The sequence below is a fragment of the Nicotiana tabacum genome, chromosome 22, assembly GCF_000715075.1.
Source record: "Nicotiana tabacum cultivar K326 chromosome 22, ASM71507v2, whole genome shotgun sequence".
In the NCBI taxonomy this organism is placed as follows: domain Eukaryota; kingdom Viridiplantae; phylum Streptophyta; class Magnoliopsida; order Solanales; family Solanaceae; genus Nicotiana; species Nicotiana tabacum.
This window is the reverse complement of record NC_134101.1, coordinates 159,361,167-159,379,441: the sequence shown is the minus strand read 5'-3', so window position 1 is coordinate 159,379,441 and position 18,275 is coordinate 159,361,167. Positions and strand designations below refer to the sequence as shown.

At 38.5% G+C, this 18,275-nt stretch overlaps 2 protein-coding genes across 5 annotated transcripts in view; both read right to left on the bottom strand.

Annotated features, from left to right (window-relative positions):
- LOC107804676 (piezo-type mechanosensitive ion channel homolog) overlaps positions 1–5,877 on the bottom strand; it is a 37,593-nt gene extending 31,716 nt beyond the window's left edge. For 2 of the 3 annotated variants that reach the window (XM_075243472.1, XM_075243473.1), the window contains exons 1-4: positions 5,623–5,877; positions 2,726–2,806; positions 2,187–2,343; positions 1,897–2,054 (exon numbers count right to left, since the gene is read on the bottom strand). In XM_075243472.1, the coding sequence (XP_075099573.1) occupies positions 1,897–2,054; positions 2,187–2,343; positions 2,726–2,806; positions 5,623–5,671 (445 nt within the window). In that variant the 5' untranslated portion in view covers positions 5,672–5,877. Of the gene's footprint in view, positions 1–1,896; positions 2,055–2,186; positions 2,344–2,725; positions 2,807–5,622 lie in introns of those variants that run through there. The other variant, XM_075243474.1, reaches the window with a different exon arrangement.
- Positions 5,878–7,170: 1,293 nt separating this feature from the next.
- Positions 7,171–8,979, bottom strand: LOC107804677 (large ribosomal subunit protein uL6m). 2 transcript variants are annotated; one of them, XM_016628598.2, is made up of 3 exons: positions 8,742–8,979; positions 8,619–8,668; positions 7,171–7,734 (listed from the first exon to the last, which is right to left on the bottom strand). In XM_016628598.2, exons 2-3 carry the CDS (start codon positions 8,628–8,630, stop codon positions 7,405–7,407), a joined length of 342 nt encoding a protein of 113 aa, XP_016484084.1. In that variant the 5' UTR covers positions 8,631–8,668; positions 8,742–8,979; the 3' UTR covers positions 7,171–7,404. The 2 variants fall into 2 exon arrangements, with proteins under 2 accessions (XP_016484084.1, XP_016484085.1); XM_016628599.2 differs by having other exon boundaries at positions 8,750–8,979.
- Positions 8,980–18,275: the final 9,296 nt, after the last annotated feature.

The window sequence follows — 18,275 nt, the reverse complement described above, 5'->3', positions numbered from 1 at the left end:
TCTCTCAATGTATATGACTTGAATCTCACTGCAAAGAAGATGATGTTGTTCTCCCTCATAGTAGGATTAACAATTTGGTGTGTTTTGGTCAATATTTTTAACTTAATAAAACAAGTAGAATTTTAAACGTACCTCTTTTTACTACCTGACAATGTAAAGAGAGGTGATCCACGTCTTCGCCCAAACTCTTACACATGAAACACCAATTGACATGTGTAATCCTCCTCTTCCTCAAATTTTTAGCTGTCAGAATTGCGTCTTGCTAACCCAAGTGGAGAAACACAACTTTCTTTGCGCTCTGGCCTCTGGGGATCCAATCATAGATGTGGCTTGGAAAGGTTGATTCGTCCCTAATCTAGAGCTTATTATAATAAGACTTTTCAAAACAGAACAGTACTCCCCACCCCTACCTCCAAGAATCCCAGTTGTCATGCAAAGAACTTTGTTCATAGAGCAATCAAACCAAACTTTGGAATTCCGCCACCTCCCACTCCAGAATATTCATTCTAAAACTTAAGTCCCTGGGAACTTCCCCTTCCTTTGACCTCTTGAACCAGTTGGACTGTCACATTCTTCTAGCGAGAAGTCAGAGAGCTTGTGAGGGGTCTGAAAATGATTTGTGTATCTGAGAAATAGCCTCTTATACTTAGTTTATGGTGCACCCATGAAGTTCCTGTCTGTTTGGAAGATTGGATGAAATTGGGAGAGAACCATATTAAATTGTGTAGGTTCTGTACTTCTTGGTATACGGCTTGTGCACGGGAATTTCCCAGATTAATGAAATAATATATCTTAGTAAAACAAATGGAGTAGATCTATCACTATGTATCCACAGTTAGATATTTCAATATGGTAAATAGTTCTCTATTTGTATTTTTGATAGCAACACAAAAATTAAACAAGGGAGCTCGCTATCTTCCAAGCTACTCAAGTAGGTTACCTTTGTGGCTTTGGAGTAAAGGGAGTGGTCAATAAGGAAATATCAACATCACACCTCTTATTTGCAAAATATATGGTAATCTTTAGCGAATCTCAAAACAAATAGAGGCATTATTCAGGACACAGATTTGGTTCGACTGGTTTCAGGACTACACATCGACACAAAGAACTCTGAGCTTTGGTACCAGCAGGACAAATATACAACATCCAGGATCCAGCACAAAGAGAAGATAACAAAAGCTTAGTTAATATATTTTGATGTTTGAACATCCCTAGTCTAAACTTCTTTTTTAACTTTTATAAAAGCTTAAACAAGCACAAATCCAGATCACCCAGCTCTTCATATTAAATGATACATATTCAACTTTTCAAGTTAATAACTATATGCAGAAAAGCTAAGTTGCTCCGACACTTCAGTTTAGATGTCGCACCCATGTCGACACGACACTAGTATGGGTGTGGGTATGGGATCCGTACCGGATTTGGTCAAACACTTTTGGGTACTTTGACCACATCGGACGGAAAAATTGATACAAGATATAATTTGATTCCCAAAATCAGAACCAAAACTATGATAAATTTGAAGAAAATAACATACCTTATCTACTACATCAATTCTTTACTTATTTACAACTTGAGAATAAAAAAGAAATTCACACTTTACAAGCTATACGTAAGTATTCCACTAAATTTCTTACAAATTTAGAGATATTTTTATTTTTATTTTTTTTGAATTAATTTTAGCTAGATCCCTACACTTGTATCCATACTAGGATCTGTATCCCCGAATCTTAGAATTTACATCTCGAAGGATCCGACCTCTAGATCCGCACCCGTGTCGGACACCTGCACCCGTGTCCGAGCAACTTTGCAGAAAAGTTTCCTATTTAATATGCTTAACTCGTGAGAAGATGATTAGCATTCAATTAGGTGGAGTTATATTTGACTTGAACTTACCAATTTGTTCCAGAACTGATAAGAGATGTTCCCATTGGGAATCCTGCAGCTGAGCCAAGCGAAATCTGTTACCATAGATTTCAAATAAAGTAACGCCAGCAGATAATAGTTGCAGAACCAAGAGATAAATTACTGAGGGCGACCTCCATGACTTCACTCTGCAAAAGCATATACGACAATGTTCTTCATACGTCCTTATCCAGAATGTTGTGTGAATATCAGAAAAGGAAGAGTGAGTTACTAACACTAGGGGAAAGAAAAGGTAGCAAGAAGAAGGAATGAAATCTCACTTCATCAATCCAATAAGTTTCATCCACCAGGCATCAGCTAATGCCCGTTCCGCACCCAAAATAGCCGATACAATAAGAAAAACCAGTTCCAGCAGAATAGTAAGAACTGAAAATAGAAAAACAAACCACAACAGAACTCTCCCTTTGAAACGGAATCCTACATAAATCAAAAACATTTATGAGTAATAAAATATGTGTAAAAAGGGGGAGAGGGGGGCGCAGAGAGGGAGGGGAGAGAGAGATTCATATTGCTAATGCTGTATAATGCTGTTTCGATGTATTTAATAACAAATGCACATTCAGATAATTGGTTTAGATGTCATATACTTCTGCACCATTATCCAATTTGGCCATCCTTCAGAAGGATCAGGTGCTTGTGCAGAAAGTGAACATAATGACTCATCCAGATTTTGCCAAAAAACACTGACCAATTATCAAAAAAATAGAGATAGCATGAAGAGAAGGAAATTTCATCTTTGAAATGCATCCTTAATCAAGGCTAAAATTAGGAAAAGCAAATCTTGCAAAAGCAACTTTACCTCTTTTTGGTGCAGTAAATCGCAGAAGAAGAGAAGATACCAAATTGACAAGAGAAATCAAACTCCAATTGAGTAAACCGGCTGCATAGAGACGGCAGAGATAAGATAGGTTCAGTCACAGAAGAACCTTTGTCAGTTAAGTTACAGAAGAATGCCCACAAAAGGGACATATGTTAAACCAAAACTACGAAGACTGACGGTTTTCTAATCGGTGACTTTACTCTATATTATGTCAGACTTATTAATATGAAATTGAAAACAAAAATGAGATAACTTTTATAGAAAAATAAAATTTCATTAGAGGGTAATAGTAGATAATTACAACATGGAGGACCAGCAGTTCTCAAATACTAAAATAATCAAGAACCAAAAACCTTTACTACTGTATACCTGTTGCATATGGGCTTCGCCCATTTTTGCCCGACAAAAATAGTTTACTCATTCAATAGCAGAAACAGGAAAGAACTCTGAAAGTGACACAGACCCAATACTATGTTTCAATTACATTTAGGTAGCTCTTTTCAAACCCTTCATCGTAATTGACCGCAGTCATCAATATTTAACTACCCTTGCCAATCTCTCTTCCTTCTTGTCTTGATCCTTGGTGGCGAAATTCAGTTGGGCAATTACTCCTTGTATTCACAAGTTTTACTAAATCATGATATATTATGCCTTGCTGCTATCCAGAGTTTCCTCTTTCTACTAACTTCAATCATGGATTAATTTGACATTACTTTTAGGCCAAAGGAAAAAATAGAAAAGAAAAATGCCAAGCATAGAATGAGATATAAAAATAACTATGCCTCAACTCCAAACTACTTGGAGCCGGCTTTATGAATCATACGACTACAATAATTATGCCCCAATTCCAGGCCTTTAAGGGCCTGAATTTGCAATCCCTCTATTTATTCCAGATATTTCCAGGCCACCACAATTCACAAAACCTGATCTAGGGACCCTGACAAGGGGATCGGCAATCACTATACTTGTACCATACCACAATGGAAGCCTACAACTCAATTGAAGATCAAGTACCAATAGATACTTATTCCATGTTGGTTGAAAACATAAAATAATGTATGAATTGAAACAATTGGTGTGTTTGTACATTGCACAAAGGTTCATTTTTCTATGACAGTGGCGTCGAGGTCAGCTTACGTGCACCTTGACTATTCTCCGCGTAACTGCTACCTCCCACCCGCACAGTTACTGGGTACATCTACCCACAAAGATTAGGTAGATGGGAAGAGATCACCTAGCCTTTTAAGACTGCAGAAATGTTCTACTTATAGGATCTAAAGAATTGAGTTGATTAAAAACATCGGTTAATTTTTACATGATTTAAAATACTTAGCGTATATAAATGTTCCGGATGACGGAATTACTGTAATTTTATTCCGGTTATATTACTCGTGATTCATAAAACTACCTAGTGGCTGAAAAAGTACCACGCCTAAATATTTTATCACATAGCTCACTCTACAAAATGCATGAATTTGTTATAGTAGCCTCAATTTTCTTATTGAAGTTGCAAGACAAGGTTCCAAATATTTCAGAATTTGAGGCCTTAAATGCACGCCAAGTTTTGGAGTAGTAGAACTACAGAAACTGTTTACTTTGTACAGAAGATATGCTTGCGATACATCTAGTCTGATCAATATGCCCAAAATTTAAGAATTTGAGGCCTTAAGATGCAGGGCTTTAGGCCTTAAGAAGTTACCCACCTTTTTTTGCATTGCAGGGTTACAAGCCAATTATGAAACATGTTCTTTTCAATATTTGGTATGTCTTGGACCATGCCTAACTCCAATACAAAAATGCTGAAGTGCTGGACCAAGGAGGGTCTATGCAAGAAAGCTCAAAAGACCTGGAACATTGTTCCTCAAGTTATCTAGTGGTCTGTCTGGCTTGAAAGAAATAGTAGAATTTTTGAAGGCAAAAGAAGAAATATACAGTGCCTTAAACTTAAATGCATTTTGTTGATCTCTTTTAGGTGCAAACTAGTTTCTGTACCAGATGTAGATGATATTTTAGACGCAATTGCTGATTTGCACAACCTGTAAGTACGCCTGTTGCACTGGCTTAGTGCAAATATTTATATAATATATTATTTACCCATCAAAAAAAGATGCAGGCTTTAGGAGAATACTAACACTCTACGGTGACTGATTGACCAGGTCTTAAGGTCAGTACTAATCCTATTTATTACTACTAAGCAAACGTTCGATAAATTCAATTCGTAGCTTTTTGAACAATTCATGTCTTTACATTCTAAAGATTCGCTAACTTTTTCGTGATTTCACTTCTAAGGAGGCAAGCCGTGGGGAAATGGTAGTGTTGCTCCTTTGTTTACCCATAGATAACGGGCGTGAGACATGGATATAGCCTCTTAAATGCAACGGGAAGGCTACATACAGTAAACCCCCGTTCTTCTCCTACCCCTGAACAGCTGCATTCGTAAACCCCTTAGCAACTTCTTTTCTAAGATACATGACCTGAATATTCTGTAAGTTCTCGAACATTACATGCTGTCCGAAAGTGCTACACAATATGCTCTAATGCTGCTCGTGTAATCTAAACTTCCAAACCGCAAATACACAGACCGTGGTAAACTTGAATTGCGCAAGCCTAACGTGGCCGTTACTTCAAATACTGTTCAAGATTTCTAGGTGACAGATCACAGTCTTCACCAAAGTCAACATCTTCCAACTAATTATTAGAGCTATAGAGTAATTAGTACGTTGAGATAATTTCAAGATTGTGAAATATGAATCAATGTTTAGTCAAAATCATCCAACTATATTTGAGTGTCATTTCAAGATAACACAGCACTTAGGTACTTTTACCAAGAATCTGGAATAAAAAATTAGTAAAGGAGATAAAGTTTAAATCTTTACCTGATAAGAGCAGAGATGGCAACACAAAACCACGAAAAAAACTTCCCATTATCAGCTCTTTTTATCAATTCATCCACATTACTCAATCCAATGAAAGATTGGTTTGAGAGCCCAAATTAAATCACAAAAAGCTACTGAGGCCTATAAGATAATCAAAGATTCAAATCTTGATTAGAGAAGAACCCCATTAAGAAATTGGGGTTCTATTAAAGTAATTGTATTGTATGTGAGAGGAGCGGAATTGATGGTGTGTCTACAGAGAGGGCCTGATTTGATCGTTTTCATACTAGGAAATTTGGACCAATGGGGTTCTTCCAGTTTGAGACACGAGGCTGTTCTAGCCATGGGTTGAACAGAAGGGTATTCCTGTAATTTAACGTATTTTATGTTTTTATCTTGAAATGATTACTTTTGGTTTTACATTTTAAAAGAATAATAATAAACATTGAGTATTGTGTTGTATCTTCAAATAATTGGTTTTACGGTTTTTGTGAGAATTGATTTTGGGTTTTTTTTTTTTTTGGGGGTGGGGCGGGGGGGGGGGGGGGTGACTATTACCAAAATGCTTGGCGAGTCTAATAAATAAGCAATGATTAAAAACTTTGTTTTTTACCGAGTATATATATATATATAAAGAATTAAGAATTCACACCAATGCCTTAAAAAAATATAGGTCCACTCAATATTTTTTTAAATACTTTGAAAATGATCTCATATCAATAAGTAATATAGCATGATTACAATTTGTAAGTGCTCACACTCACAATAGGTGTACACATGTTTACAAGAACAAGCAGAACGGACATAAAAATCAAAATTTAACACTACACTTTCTAATTTCTATGTAACGTTCTAATTGTTAATTAAGTTACATGTGTTTTTTCCTCTCAGTATTATATGAAGTATTTTCTTGTTAATTTAACCAGTTTGACTTGCAAGAGTCCACTTCAAACTAATTGGATGTCGGCATATCACTTATAAGCAATGAAAAACATTATTTGAAAAGGAATGAAAAAATAGATATAAACCTAAAGCCTTAACCAACCATCTCCACCTTTATTCCTCTTACTTTTATACATTCTTTACTTCTCGTTCTTATGTGATTTTTTAACTATTAAAGGAATTTTTAGCGTTTCAGAATGGTTGTGATAGGCATTGCAAGGCGAAAGACATGGTGCTTTGATGAAATTGGAAGGGAATGCTTAATAATTAAGATGATTGATGACGAAATTACAATTGCTAAAGTACAACTTCTTCCCTTCGTGTAATCAGTCGATTTTTTTTCGCTAGCCAGTCAGGCCAATACATTTGCAAAAGTCCAGTCTGGGAACAATTAAAAACACATGAACTTTGTAAAAACTTATACTCATGTAATTTATTTATATTTTATAAACTATCACACGTTATTTAAATTACTATTTTTAAATTGTTTACCAATTGGCTTCTACAACAGACCAAAAATGGTACATTGGAATTTGATAGAGTCGATCAATCAACAAGATGCTTTTGGGGACTTCTGGGAATAACTGTAACTTGAGAAATCGAAAATTTCATATCCCTGGACCTTGTTAATGATGTTCCTCAGGTGAACAATTTGATCTTTGTTCATTACTACTATTTAGCAAATTCTGCAACTATGGTAGAAGATATTCAACTACTTAATTTTTTTAAAGGATTATTGCAGCCAGAGACAAAATTACAATAAGGATGCTCTCCAACAGACATTTTCTAGCATTAGAAAAGAGAAGAAAACCCAAGAAACAAACAATGAACCAAGGTTTCTCACTTTGATTTCTTTCCCTGCTTCTTTTTTATCACTTCATCAATGTACATTATACCTTTGCCTTTGTAAACTTCAGGGGGCTTACAGCTCCTTACAGAAGCAGCAAACTGATGTACCCTATACTTGTCAATCCCAGTGCAGCAAATCACATTGGGTTTGAAACAGAACACGCGAACTGCAGGGGGCACACTCAGTTCAACCTCATGACTGTAGCCGAGCTTGAGGTACAAGAGACGACCCTCGGATTCTGCTCTAGCCTTGAAACCCACTCCAACAATCTTGAGAAACCGAAAGAATTTAGCTTCCATGGGATGAATTTTATCAATCAGCTGAAACATGAGATTATATGACGAAAGCTACATCAGTAGAGTAGAAAATTATTGTAGGCCAAACAAGAAAAAACCTAGACAACATTACATCAGTAAACATTTTTCCACTAATTTAAAGCAAGCAAGGAATTGAGATTTTATTCAAAGAGAAAAATCTCAAATATCTCGAGTTTCTTTTTGGATGATCCGATCCACAAGGATTATGATTGGGAATTGTTTGATCAACTTTCTATGAGAAAAGGACAAATAGAATCAACTTGACTTCGAAATCGTTATTCGAAGTCTTGGTGGAATACTGGATTTCAGCTTTTCATGAAAAAATACCAATTGAAATGGAGGATTTCTTCGAACAGCAAGGAGCTGGGTAAACTATTCAATCCAATAATATTGAGCCCCAAGTTTTTTTTCCTAAACGAGGTGCATAAGTTTAATAATGATGGAAAATCTCATATTTACACTAAAGAAGAGAATCTACAACAATAAAGAAAGTGGAACCTCATTACCAAAAAAAAAAAAAAAAAAGACTTTCACGATGTTTCTAAAATCTTCCTTTTTAACAAAACTAGTCAACAATTATCATCCTAAATCTAAAGCCCTCCTACATAGTTGTTGATCAAATTTCCAAGAGATAAATGCTCCCTCATCCTATTGACCACCTGGAATTGGTTGAAAGCCTATTTTTGCTTAAACTAGTTTCACCTTATGGGGAAAGTTCACACACTTTAACGTATCATTATCTCTTGAGTGAGAAGTTACAGCTTATCATAATACTTACATTTTGAATTTACTGTCCCTTTAGAATCAGTAAACTTTTAAAAATTTACCCACTCAACAGATCTAATAATTCCATTTCTTTAAATCAGTTCCATTTGTGGATATGTTACCTGTGGTTTCATTTGAAACCTCGCTGTCACCTACTTGCAATCTCTAACATCTATAAAAACAAACAATAATTTAATATCAATTGCACATTTGACTTATTGAAGAAGAAGAAGAAATTATTTAACCTTTGGACCTGCCGGTGATTCTCTCACAGACGACTATCGTAGATTGAACCACTGCAACTCGTAGTATGGCGCTCGTCGTCGGAGAACCTGAGACTGAAGAGGAGGAACGGGGAGATTGTGAGGGGAGGCTGAAACCAAATAATAAAACCCTAATAAACCTTTTTAAATTTTATCGGCTGGCCACAAGGACCAAAACCACAAGCTGTCCTTTGGTTCACTTTGCTAGTTACGATGTTTATGAAGTAACTAGTGAACTTATTGCGCCAACTAAAAATATTAGTAACACTAGTAAATTTATAAAATAAATATTTTATCAACATATATGGGAAGTTATAAAATAAATATTATTGAAGCATTCCTAAAAAAGTACAAAATTAACATTCATTTTCTAACAGTTAGTTTTTGTTTTTGTCCTCGTTCTTTCTTTCATTTCTCTTTTTTTATTTCACCATGTATGCATTAATGTCGTGACTCATAATCTTCCACCAGTTTCTATAAATTTTTCACATACTAACGACTAATTTTCATATATTCCTTTTTTTTATTTGGCGAACTGGCTTCCTAACCACTTAAACTTGTCGGGTTTTTTAAAGCCGATACATAAACTTATAATTTTTTCATTTAAACACTCGAACTCGTTTTTTCCATAACTAATAAACACATCTGACCATTGACCATGTGCGCGTGTATTACACATACACATACGTGTCCATCCAGTCAGCAAATGACCAATGGATGTCTTACACGTAAGGGCGCGAAAAGTCAAGCAGCAACTCCTTCTCTTTGATTGCTTTAGCGTTCTTCTTCATCAACCATTTCAAGCTAATTCCAACACCCCTAGCAACAGAAGAACGTTTATCTGTGCTACGCCTATCTCTGCTCATTTTTCTTCCCTTCACCACACAACACTCCACCTGATCAATTTTCTTCCTCAATCAAAAGCTGAGGTTGCTGTTTGGAGGTTTGTCGTGGTTCAGTTTCGTAATTTTCTAAATGTTTTAGTTCAATGAATCTATTTCTATACAAAAGCAGAAGCCAACCTTACTTGGAATTTCAGAGAGAATCTGAAGGCCCTCCTTATTGAAACTTGAAATCCCCCAGAATCTCTTCTTCTATGCATAATGTTAAGGTCCTTCATTAGACATTTTTAACTAACTGAAGTTCTCATTTACAGGTACTCCTGCAATGACATCAAGGGGATTGGTTGAGAAGGACTTCGAGCAGATTGCTGAGTTCCTCCACAGGGCTGTTACCATCACCTTGAACATCCGGCAACTAAAGAGGTAGCGAGACTAAGCACAATTTCAGGAAGAGTTGGACCCTTGCCTCTAGGCTTCCTTCTACCCTTATGCTAAAGGACAGAAAAAACAACTTCTTTCTTAGTGAGGAAAGATTTTGAAGGATTTCAATCAACGAACTTGGAAGGGGAAGATATGGGGAAGTTCAAAACTTAGCTTCAACTCTACAATGACAAAATATACAACTTTTCACCATTTTCACGGTCTAAAAAATGAAAAAAAAAATTGGAAATGGAGCTTTAGATTTTTAAAAATGGAGGAAGGGGGTATTTTGTACTGTTGGGCGTTGGGAATGGGGTTTTCACGCTCCTGTGCGTCGTATTCCTCACGCGGGCTGCTGATTAGGACCAACTAACGCTACATGAGCATGGTCAATGGTCAAATGTGTTTTATTAGTTATGGAAAAAACGAGTTCGAGTGTTCAAATAGGAAAGTTATAAGTTTATGTATCGGCTTTAAAAAAACCGACAAGTTTAAGTGGCTAGGAAGCCATTTCGCCTTTTTATTTTTTTGTATTATGACTATTTTATTCATGTTAACATCCAGCTGCCTCATTGGCACTTATGGTCTCTGCACGATCAAATGGGGGAGTTTAGAAAGCATCGAACATTTTATTATTATACTCTACAAAGTATGCAATATGCGTACACTCATACCAGTTTTCTAGCATAAAAGAGTGGAGTATATTTTTTCAAATGATAATAAACGTAACACCAAAAGAATTAAGTAATGGGAGATAGATTTGCATAGAAGAAAGAAAGTACCTAAATCTTCTTTGTCATTAGCTATAGTACTGTATAGGGTAAAATCGGTTCATATTAAATATTTGTATAATAGAAGCGACACGTGGAATTGGAGATAGATAGAAAGTGAGACATGTGAAAACCAAGATCAGAGGCGGCAGCTTCGGTTAGCACAGGAGAGCCCCCGAAGGGAAGATTCCTAATGAAGACAAACGAATGTCTGCCACCCGATAGCATTCAATGAAGAATATTTTGTAATTTTAATTACACAGTCCGCTATAGAGGATTATGGCATTCATAACATGCCGTTACACATTCTTCAATGGCCCCTATAATTATCATTTAAGAGGGGCTTGATCCTAGGACCTTGTTCTTTAGGTGCCAATATAAATAGGGATTCATCAACCATTGTAAGAGCACGAATTTTACAAACTTATGTTATACATTATTCTAAGCTCAATAACACTTTATTTCTTGTTTATTAGTATTATTATTGCCTACAGAAGCTCTGCTCCCGGAACCAAGCTATCTGCTATCTTATCTCGATTTCTACGCTAAGTCTTGTATTTTTGTTTAATTTATTTATCATTTTGGGATCAAATCGATTAGCTTGTCTATAAACCACATATAAATTCAACTGTACTATTTTACGGGTAAACAGTTTGGTGCCCACCATGGGGCTTAGACAATTGCGTAATTGGATTGATCCTTGCATCTATTACTAACATGTTTAAATTATTTGTTTCTTAGCGAAAATCATAAAAAATGGCAGATGACGATGTCAACATTACACAATGTTGAGGCCCAAGAAAATTAGCCTCAACACGAAGATTCGATCAGCGATACTTGAAACAAGGAGGGCGTAGCCACGCTGATTCATGGCAGACAGTATCCATAACACGTTCAAGAGGCAACTCCTAATGATGTTGAAGACGAGCGCGTTGTGGAAATAATGAGAATCTTAACGGAGCAACAAAGAGCTATTATGGGCCATCTCTCATGACAATATCAATTCATGACGGAGTTGAAGCAAGCGTTGTTGGGTGCTTCCAACAAGGCGAATGGAAGAGGTCCAGTTCCTCCCTATGCTCCCCCAAACCAAACAGCACAAAGGGTTGATAACAACACTTCGAGGGGTGAGGTCGGCTTCGACAGGGCTGGGGGGAACGACGACGGATTCGGTAACAATAATGAGAATGGTCCCTTCAAACTGAACTCATGCGGTCCATGAGGGAAATAATTGCCCGAATGGACCAAATCCCGGGTGCACCATCAATGTTGAAAGGACTGGACTCAAAGAAATACACCAGTTGCCGTTCAAACCAATCATGGCACCGGAGTTGATCCCGAAGCGGTTCAAAATGATGGACATGCCAAAATATGATGGGACTTTGGATCCTTAGGAGCACATCACCATCTATACAATGGCAGAGAAAGGAAACGACTTAGCGCCATGCGAGATTGAATCAGTCTTGTTGAAGAAGTTCGGGGAGACCCTCACGAAAGGGGCCCTGACATAGTACTCACTTTTACCTAAGCACTCAATAGATTCCTTCGAGATGCTCGTGGATTCTTTTATCAAGGCCCATGCCGGGGCCAGGAAGGTACATGCTCGAAAGGCTGACATATTCAGAATTGCACAAGTAGAGTCTGAATTGTTGCAGGAATTTGTGACCAGGTTTTGGAAGGAGATGATGCTGCTACCGGTCGTGCTGAACGAATGGGTAGCGGAGGCATTTACTAAAGGGCTGAATATAAGGAGTTCTGACGCTTCCCAAAAATTGAAAGAAAGTTTGCTCAAGTTCCAGGCGACAGCATGGGTAGATGTTCACAACCACTACGAGTCGAAGATAAGAATTAAGGATGACCAACTCGGTTTCTCGACATAAACCAAGGGTCAGGATCGAAAGAAGAATAAGTAAAAGTAGAAGGATGATTTTGACGCAGACCGACGGTCTTCCATAGGTCGATTTTTGCCCTGCGGCCAAAGGACACGACAGAGGTTTTCAGCTGGCAGATAGCGAATAATAGATCGTTGCAAGACAAAGAGGTATTGGGCCCCTGGGACTCTACCTACCCTAGGCTGTCCGAATACAATTTCAACGTTAGTGTAGTGGAACTAGTATTGGCTATGAGAAATATTAAGGAAGCACAATTCCAAGGCTGATGAGATCTAACCCAGTCGGAGGGATCCTAATCTATAGTGCGAGTACCATGGGACCAACGACCATCGGACTGGGGATTACCGACATCTGCACGAGGAGGTGGTGTCATTGCTGAAAAATAGCCATCTTAGAGAATTCTTAAGCGACCGGACTAAGAACAACTACGGACGTAATTAGGATAACGCGGAACCCTTAAAAGAAGGAGAAGATCCCCATCATCTAACAATCAACATGATTTTATGGGGGAACGAGATTAATGGTGTAACCTTTTCGGCAGCAAAAAAGACAAAGGTATATGTGACCCATAGTAAGAGACTCCGAGAAGTCATCGATGACGACATCACCTTCATGGAGGAAGACGCAGATGGACTCCTACTACCGCATAATGATGCCCTGGTAATTTCTCTTCATGTTTTAGAGTTTAAAATTAAACGTGTTTTGGTGGACCTAGAGAGTTCAACCAATATTATCCAATGGAGAGTGCTAGAACAAGCCATGCTGTCAGAAAGCATTGTTCCAGCCACAAAGCTCCTCAGCGGGTTCAATTTAGCAAGCGTGACAACCTGAGGGGAAATTCCGCTGCCCACAAATGTCGAAGGGGTAATAAAGACGACCCTTTTTGAAGTAGTAGATGGCAATATGGGCTACAATATTGTTTTGGGAAGACCATGGCTATATAAGATGAAAGTTGTTCTGCCAACATATCATCAACTTCTAAAATTCCCAACTCCGGGAGGGAATTAAACAAACAAGAGGAGACCAACCGGCAGCAAGGGAGATAAACACGATCTTAGTTTCTAGTAGCAAAGGGAAGGAGCATGCGGCATAGCAATTACAGGAACCGACGCCTGCTCCCGAGCCGAACGAAGTCAACAGGGGGAGGAGTCATCGAAATCGTATCAGGTACCAATATATTTAGATGTACCACAAGAAACATACATAACCAAATCCACAGCGGAAGAACTCGAGCAAGTCGCATTGTTTGAGAAATTCTTGGAGAGGAAGTTCCATTTGGGGACAGGACTAAACCTCGAGCTTAGGTTAGATTCATAGAATTTCTTAAATTTAACGTTGATTGTTTTGCGTGGTCGCACGCGCTTATGACAGGTATCCCGCTAGAGGTGGCCATGCATAAGTTAAGCATGAATCCTAACATCCCTCCGGTAAGGTAGAAGAAATGCCCTATTTCGAGGTCAGGAACAAATTTGTCACAGAAGAGGTAACTCGATTGCTTGATATCGGGGAGGTAAATATCCTGACTAGCTAGCTAATATAGTAGTAGTTCCATAAAAGAATAATAAATTTCACATGTGCGTAGATTATAAGGATATGAATAAGGCGTGCCAAAAAGACTTATTCCCATTGCCAAATGTTGATCAAATGATTGATGCGACGGCGGGGCATGAGTTGATGAACAAAATGTTTGAAAAACGAATAGGGAAACAATGGAAGTTTACATAGATGATATGTTGGTTAAGTCTTTGAACGTAGGTGATCATCTAAAATACCTCCAAGAAACCTTTGACATCCTAAGAAAGCACAACATGAAGCTTAACCCTAAAACATATGCATTCAGAGTCGGCTACGGCAAGTTCTTAAGGTTCTTGGTGTCACAAAGGGGGATCAAAGTCATTGCTGATAAAATTAAAGTCATTGAAGACATTGCTGACCAGTTGTCAAATGTGAAAGAGGTTCAGAGGTTAATAGGAAGACTGACTGCTTTAAGCAGATTCATTTCCTGATCTTCAGAAAAGTGTCATCGCTTTTTCTCAATTCTGAAGAAGAAGAACAACTTTGTATGGACTTTGGAATGCCAAAAGGCTCTGAAAGATTTGAAAAGGTATTTATCGAGCCCTTCATTACTATCAAAATCGTAGGAAGGTAAACACTTGGTAATTTACTTAGCGGTCTCAGAGGTAGCGGTAAGTGCCGTTTTAGTCCATGAAGATGAAGGTACACAATCTGCTATTTATTACATTAGTAAAATTTTAACGAGAACGGGAACTCACTACCCACACCTCGAAAAACTAGCCCTACTCTCGTAGTCGTTGCTCAAAAGCTTAGGCCTTATTTCCAATGTCATCCGATAGCCGTGATGATAACCTTTACCCTACGGAATATCCTTCACAAACCTGAACTATCAGGTCGACTGGCCAAGTGGGCAGTTGAAATGAGTGAATTTGACTTAGAGTATAAACCTAGGACTACGATCAATCGCAAACTTTGGCCGATTTCAGACCTAGACTGCTGACTTGGCCACTAAAGAAGAGATGATGGGTCACGGGCAGAGCTTCCAACATAAAAGGGTCCAGGCTCGGTGTAGTATTAATCACGCCTTCAGGAGAATCCTGAGGCAGGCCATAAAAACTATTTCCTTGACTAACAACGAAGCAGAGTATGAGGCCTTGATTGCAGGACTCGAGTTGTCCCGGGGATTGGACTCCGAGGTCATAGAAATCAAATGTGATTCCCAGGTCTACAGAATCTTCGACAATAAAGAGGAATGCACGAAATAGTATGTAGTGAATGTCCAAGCTCTACTTGCACGGTTCAGGGAATGGTCGATAACTTATATCCTAGGAAGGAAAATGCAAAAGCAGACACACTGGGCAATCTGGGCTCGTCCACAGAAATGAAGGGATTAGACTCTGGTACGGTCGTACAACTTATGCATTCGGTATTGGTTATGGACGACTATTATGAAGTAAACGCGGCTAATTTGGTCTGGGACTGGAGGAATGAGATCATTGATTATCTCGAGCACGGAAAACTACCCAATATCCTAAGGCATTCCGAGAGCTGCGCACTAAAGCAGCCCGATACTGCTTCAAGGGAGGTCAATTGTATAGAAAATCTTTCCACGACCCGTTGGCCCGATGTTTAAGAGCCTCCGAAGCTAATTACATCATGAGAGAAGTTCACGAAGGAATCTATGCAAATCACTCGGGCCACGAATTCATTGTTATTAAAGTTAATTAGGGCACGATACTACTGGCCTCGGATGGAACAAGGCACTAAGACTTATGTTTAGAAATGCGATAAGTGTCAACGCCACGCGTCATTGGTGCATCAACCGGCAGAGCTATTGCACTCAGTTATGTTGCCCTGGATATTTATGAAATGGGGGATGGACATAGTCGGTCCCCTGCCATTGGCTCCCGGTAAGGTAAGATTTCTTTTGATTTTAACTGACTACTTTTCTAAGTGGATTGAAGCAGGTCTGTACCAGAAAATCGGGGAGCGCGAAGTAGTCAATTTCCTGTGGAGAACATAATTTACAGGTTCGGGATACCAAAAGAGATAACATGCGACAATGGGCCATAATTTATAGGCGCAAAGGTCACAAAATTCCTAGAAGACTTGAAAATCAAAAGAATCATATCATCTCCATACCACCCGAGCGCAAACGGCCAAGCGGAATCTACAAACAAAGTGATTATTCAAAATCTAAAAAAAGGTTGGAAGCAGCCAAAGTAAATGGCCCGAAGAGCTACCGGAAGTGTTGTGGGCATACCGAACAATGACTAAATCAAACACGGGGGAGACACCTTTCTATCACCCCTATCCTGGTGGAAATAGGAGAACCTACAATGAGATTTTTCCAGGCGGATGAAGAAGCAAATAACAAACCATTATTGGTCAGATTGGAGCTGCTCGACAATGCAAGGACTTGGCGCATATAAGGATGGCTGCCCAAAAACAAAGAATGGAAAGATATTACAATCGAAGAACCAATTTATGTTATTTCAAAGTGGGAGACTTGGTTTTAACGAAAGTGACTCAAAATACCCGAGAGCTCAACATAGAAAAGCTGGGTCTAATGTGGGAAGGCCCCTACCGGGTTTTAGTTGTCATCAGGAAAGGATCATACGAATTGGAAAATCAAGATGGAGTAAAATTTCCAAACAACTGGAATGTAGAACACCTCAAAAGACACTATTGCTGATGAGCACCGTCTATACTGAAAGTATGTGCTGTACTCTTTTTCCCTTAGTCCAGTTTTTGTTCCAATTGAGTTTTTCTAGCAAGGTTTTTAACTATGCAACAACAAAAATCATACTACGGAGAAAGCACCGTCAGTAGAAGTAAGACCTTCAAATGACAAGACATGGAAGCAATGAACTAGTGGATAGATAATATTTTTCTCGGTAGCAAAGTTCCTATTCGGAAGTTAAAGTTTTCTATCGAGCCAAAGGTTATCCGACCACTCACGAGTGCAAGCCACTGGGGGTGGTTAGAAAGTCTTTGGTTCTAAAGAAAAGTTCCTAACGATAAATAAAGCTTGCTATCGGGCCAAAGATTATCTAACCATTCACTAGTGGGATCGTCAAAGGAACAAGACTTCCAGTGTTCAAATTCGCATTGTTCGCATTCGAACACTGGTGGGGAATGATATGAGAATACATGTGATGACCCAAAAGGTCATCACTTGTTTTAGAAACACATTCTATGTTCCTAGGCCTTAAAACCTCCTTTTTACCTCACCTTAATTTGCATGCGCAGTCCGGGCGTGTATTCCGAAAGCCATTATGTGAAAAATGGTGAATTTTGCTTTTAAAATGAATTTAAGTTGACTTCGGTCAACATTTTGGGTAAACAGACCCAGACCCGTAATTTGACGATCCTGGAGGGTCCGTTGGAAAATATGGGACTTGGGCGTATGCCCTAAATCAAATCCTGATAAATGAATTTTTAAAGAAAATTATTTTCTGGAATATATATGAGTTTTTGGAAATGAAATATATTTGAAATTGATGGTAGCGGGCCCGTATTTTGGTTTCGGATCTTGGTACAAGTTTGAAATAATAATGAGGTTGAATCTGTAAGATTTGGTAAAGATCGGTATTGGTTTGGTATAAAACGGACTTAAAGTAGAGAAAATTGGAAATTTTGGTGTTCTTGAATGATTTCATGAATTTGGGGTTTAATTCATAGTTGTTGATGTTATTTTGATGATTTGATTGCACGAGCAAGTCTGTATGATGTTTTTAGGTTAGTGTGCATGATTGGTTTGGAGCCCCGAGGGCTCGGGTGAGTTTTGGATATGCCACAGAGTGGAATTGAACTTAGGAAGTTGCAGATTTTCAGCTGGTATGTGTTGCCGGCCCTGATCTCGCAATCGCGAGGTCAGGTGTCGCAATTATGAGCCTATTAGGCTTGGGAATTGCGAGGGTCACTTTGCAATTGGGAGGTATGCCCTGGCCAGCTTTCCTCACAATTGCGAGAAATTCTTCGCAAATGCGATTACCCCCAGATGTCCCCAGCCGTCGCAAATGCGACACCCCTTCGCAAATACGAGTTCGCAATTGTGAATATATGACCACAAAT